This window comes from Triticum dicoccoides, chromosome 1B (assembly GCF_002162155.2).
Source record: "Triticum dicoccoides isolate Atlit2015 ecotype Zavitan chromosome 1B, WEW_v2.0, whole genome shotgun sequence".
Taxonomy (NCBI): Eukaryota; Viridiplantae; Streptophyta; class Magnoliopsida; order Poales; family Poaceae; genus Triticum; species Triticum dicoccoides.
This window is the reverse complement of record NC_041381.1, coordinates 65,169,617-65,174,953: the sequence shown is the minus strand read 5'-3', so window position 1 is coordinate 65,174,953 and position 5,337 is coordinate 65,169,617. Positions and strand designations below refer to the sequence as shown.

The window sequence follows — 5,337 nt, the reverse complement described above, 5'->3', positions numbered from 1 at the left end:
GTGTATAAGGTTTTTCCTAGTAGTGCTCGTCTTCGGTGATCATAGGGCCATGGCGGTGCAGTGGATCCCGGCCCTTACCGGCGGGAGGGCTTCATTTTTAGAGGTTCCTTTGAGTTTTGTTAGAGTTTATGTCCAGCCCAGAAAGACGATACGGTGACCGCTCCTTGAAGATATAATAAGGTTCTCCCTGCCTGGCACCCGTTGCGATGTTGCGTCTAGCATCGTCTCTGGGCGTGTATAGGGGTGTGTCTCTGGCGGATTTGTTCTTAGTGAATTTGCTCGGATCTGGTCGTAGTTCGACTACGTTCGTGTGTCTTCACGTTAGATCCTTCCGATGTATGCCACTCTTCAACGGCGGCGGTTGCTGTTCTGGTGCGCTAGTCCTATGGGGCCTTAGCGCGACGACTTCCTAATTCCGTACTTTTTTTTGATAAATGGTGGATTTTATTGACTCAAAATGAGGCATCAACTGAATACAAACACAATGATCCTCCTCCCCCATAGGACTAACTAAAATGGTTGTAGATTAAGGGTGGATCTTATTGAGTCTCTATATGTTTTTGATAAATGGTGGATTTTATTGACTCACCGTTCTTCTTATGGTTGTAGATGCTCTTATTGTGCGCACAAAGTTATGGCCGGGGTGGGAAATCGTTGCACGTGGCTTGCCTGGAGGCATGGAGCAGCCGAGGGACGATGTAGAGGACTAGATGAACCGGAGCCGAATTGTAGGACAAACCGTCGGGCGAATGAACATGCCGAGAAAACTGTTGGGTGAAAAATCAGTCGACGGGGCTTGCACAGAACGTGCACAAAAATAAAATGGGTATAAAGTGCCCGAAGTTTGAGTAAACGGGGTAAACTAAATAAAAATCCTTTAAACAGAATAACTGTGAAAATGACAAAGACGAAGGTACAAAATAAAATTAACTATATATTATTATGGAGACAAAATGGTTCATATGATATATTTTAGCATGATGTAGTTATTGTATTGCCACCTAACGAACTTGGACAGAGTGAGTACATACACATGGATGCCCGGGTTGACAAGTAAGTGTTAATTTTCATAATCAATTATCTTTAATTTTGTTATGCATTGTCTTCCTCTTTAGTAGTCGCATATTTTTGAGTGACTCAAATTGATAAATAGAACATAGGCTATTAATTATGTCATTGAAATTAAACCAATTGACATTTCTTTTGATTTTGAATCATACAATATCGATTCTATATAACTTAAACACATAAGTGCTGGAAATATTAGCACATTTTAGAATAATCTAATCCACAAGTAAATAGTAAACATGCATTCACAGTATGCAACTCATACCGATAACTAAACATTTGAGCATGTGTACAACATAGAATTGAATCATCTATGCACATGACACATACAACTAGCATACGAACAAGCAAGTAGGGGATGAACAAATAATACCATCCAGTAAGTCAGGCTACGGCCACAACAATTTCCTCCTCTTCCACGGCTTTCTTCTTGGCACCGTCGTCGTTAGGCATGGAGTCCGTGCAAGGGAAGTAGTCCGTTATTTATTCTAGTGACTGTAGGGGGATCACGCAATACATATGGCCCAACATAGTGGAAGAACAACAGAGAGAAAATGAACATCCACGAAAACACTGACTCATTAATTACTCCACAAACGCAGTAGCCCCGTCGTAGAGGTGACCTGGGAGCTTGGGCTCCATGATAGTCTCTAACGGGAACTTGCGTGGAGTGGACAGCCCAAATATCTCTTCCATGCTCAGCTGCTCCGCGGCAACGCCGTCGGGCAGCCTCCACGTGAAGCCGTGCAGCAGATTTGCGAGGCTCATCTGGATCACCTTGAGGCCGAGGCTGTACCCGGGGCACATCCGCCGGCCGGAGCCAAACGGCAGGAGCTCGTAGTCCTGCCCATTCACGTCCAGCCTGCTGTCAAGGAACCGCTCCGGCATGAAATGCTCAGGCGCGTCCCACAGGGCCGGGTCACGGCCAATGGACCACACGCTTATGTGGACGCGTGTGCCAGCCGGGATGTCGTAGCCGCCGACGGTCGTGTCCTCGCGAGACAGGCGGGGCACCAGCAACGGCACCACCGGATGCATCCGCATGGCCTCTTTCATGATAGCATCCACGTATGGGAGGCTCGGAATGTCGTCCTCTGTGACCCAGCGGCACCGGCCGACGACGCGGTCCAGCTCCTCAGTTGCCTTGCCAAAAATCTCGGGCTTCTTTAGGAGTTCGGAAATGGCCCATTCCACAGTCACCGTCGAGCTTTCCGTGCCGCCAGCGAGTAGATCCTGCACGCATATGTTTGTTCGAAATATAGGAATTGAGAGTTTTTAAATTAACTAAAGAAGTAGTACTAGCTAGGAAATTTTTTAGTCACAGACCTGTATGAAGGCCTTAACGCCATCCCGGCTGAGTTTGACCTCAAGATTGGGGTCGCTGGCTACCTGAAGCAGCACATCGACCATGTCTTTTGCCACGAAGCTCTCCCCCTCGCGGCTGCGCCGTTCGTTGTGCTCGTCGACCACGTGTTCGAGGAACCGATCGTACATCTTGCTCAGCTTCTTCATCCTCTTAACGTAACCCTGCAGGTCCATCCAGTCGAGCCACGGGATGGAGTCACCGATATTGAGCACGCCGTTGAGCAAGAACAGCTCGTCGAGCATCCACCTGAATTCATCAGGCGTCGTGATCGCGGAGCCTGCCGCTTCCTTGTCCAAGTAATTCTTGCCCAGCATCATGCGCGAGATCACGTTCAAGCTCAACGTGGACAAGTAGTCCTTGAGTGTCACGACGCGGCCGGACGCTCCGTGCAGATCGCGCAGGAGTGCTCGCAGCTCCTCTCTGCGGATGTACTCGTATGACTCGAGGCGCTTCACGCTGAAGAGCTCCGTGAGGCAGATCTTACGCGCCTGGCGCCAGTACGGACCGTACTGGGACCAGGTGATGTCCCTATAGTTGTACGTGGTGTACTTCCCGGCGGCGGTTTTGGGCCGGTCAGTGAACACCACGTCATGGGTCTTGAGAAAGAACTTGGCCATCTCGACGGAAGATCCGACGACGACCGGGACGGATCCGAAGCGGAGGTACATGAGTGGGCCGTACCGTTCCGAGAGCGCGTGAATGGAGCGGTGTGGGAGCGCGCCAATGAGGTTGAGGTTTCCGATGATTGGCCATGGCTTAGGTCCCGGAGGGAGGTTGTATCCACGTCCACTGGGTCGACAAGCCACCGTTTTGATGAAGAGCACGGTGGCGAGCACAATCCCAAGGAAGGTCAGCCATGGTTGGAGCTCCATCGATAGGTATACAGCAGCTGCCTGCCGGGGATGATATTCACTTGCTTATAGAACAGGGCGGTTTAGCTTGAGCTGACTGATTCTCAGATCAGATGGTTGTACTTATAGCATACGCAGCGGAGAAGGACGCCAAGTCGGTGAAGACAGTTTCGGGGCACGAGCGTTGAGAGAACTGCTGGTGCTCACTGCTTCAGCCTATAGGCTGTAGGCGGAGTAATAAAAAAAGGAAAAACATTTAGATATTACTTTTCATTCGCCGGATTTAGGTGACGCCGGTTCCTGGTGTAATAGAGAAAGGTATGCATGTGTATTCATGCAAGTATGCAACTAAGGATAAAACAGGTGCACTCCGATTGTTTCCTACTTCAAAATTTTAAAATCTATGACGTAGAACTTAGATGTGCAATATTTAGGGCACATCTAGATGTTTTTTTTTGGAAATGGAGGCATACCCCCGGCCTCTGCATGATGATGATGCATGCGGCCATCTTATTAATAATCCAGAACACAAAACGGAGCAGATCAAAGTACAAAAAAAGGAAAAATACATGTGAACCATATCAACCGGCACAATGAAGATAAAAAGGATAAGCTCTCTAGACTCTTATCCTGTTATGCGAGCGCCATCCGAACTGGTTGAAGATAACCCGAGCTATCATCTCCCATTAGTTGCACCCAATAACCAAAGACTCCCTGGAGTCCATAGGAGTGAGTAAGGACCACGTACGGATCCAACCTGTACCTCTGAAGATAACCTGCAAAAAAGTCAAAGTGTGTTGTCTGTTAAAAATCATATCATTCCTGCAGTTCCATATAGCCCATAATAGCATCCGAATACGAGCCGCAGTAATCTGATCAACCCCAGCTAACCACGTCCCAAACAAAGACGCAATATCAACTGGAGGATTAATATTAAAAGCTATATGAATCGTTCTCCAAAGTAACTTAGCAAATGGGCATTCAAGAAATAGGTGTTGTATTGTTTCGTCATGATCACAAAAATAGCACCGCGAAGAGCCTACCCATCGCCTCTTAATTAAGTTGTCCTTTGTGAGTATCACTTGCTTGTGAACAAACCACATGAAGATTTTAATACGCAAAGGAATCTTAACTTTCCAAATGTGCAACGACCTTGATAGGGGGCCAGAGTTAATGAGGTCCATATAAAAAGATTTTACCGTAAACCTCCCATTCGTAGTTAGTTTCCATTGTATTGAATCCGGCTGATCAGAGAGTTGAACTTCTATCAATGTCCGAACCACATGCATCCAGACGGTCCATCCACCAACTAACACACGTCTGAATTGAATGTTCAAGGGAATTGTTTGAAGGACGGAACCCACGTAATCCTCCTTAGTTGCACAATATTATAGAGTGTAGGATATTGGATGGCCAAGGGCGTCTCTCCTAGCCACGTGTCCTCCCAAAATCTTGTTGACATTCCATTGCCAACCAAGTATTTGACCCTACGAAAGAACATGTCCTTCATGCGTATAAGTCCCTTCCAGAACGGCGAGTCAGTCGGTCTCATGGTAACCTGGGCTAGTGTTTTCGAGTGCAGATACTTATTGCGCAAGAGTTAAGACCACATGCCCTCCGGCTCAGTCTCTAGTCTGTATAGCCATTTGCTCATAAGACATTCGCTCTTGATTTCTAAGTTTTCAATACCGAGACCCCCTTGGTATTTAGGTCGGCAGAGGATATCCCATCGCGCGAGACAATATTTCCTCTTGGCCTCATGAGACTGCCAAAAGAAGCGGGATCTAAAGAAATCAATTCGCTTGCGAACTCCTTTCGGAAATTCGAAGAACGACAGTAGGAACATCGACATACTAGTCAGTACTGAGTTAATCAGGACTAGCCGACCTCCATATGACATAAGCTTACCCTTCCAGCAGCTAAGTTTTTTTCAATTTGTTCTTCAATACATTTCCATTCTTTATTGGGGAGCTTACGGTGATGGATCGATATACCCAAGTAACTGAATGGTAAGGCACCTGATTTGCATCCAAATAGTTGTCTGTATTTGTG

The 5,337-nt window shown here is 47.1% G+C and overlaps 1 protein-coding gene across 1 annotated transcript; it reads right to left on the bottom strand.

The window, feature by feature from the left end:
* Positions 1-1,653: 1,653 nt before the first annotated feature.
* LOC119350147 (trimethyltridecatetraene synthase-like) lies at positions 1,654-3,306 on the bottom strand. Its single transcript, XM_037618118.1, has 2 exons — positions 2,395-3,306; positions 1,654-2,301 (listed from the first exon to the last, which is right to left on the bottom strand). The coding sequence occupies exons 1-2, from the start codon at positions 3,304-3,306 to the stop codon at positions 1,654-1,656; spliced, it is 1,560 nt and encodes a 519-aa protein (XP_037474015.1).
* Between the last annotated feature and the right edge of the window lie 2,031 nt (positions 3,307-5,337).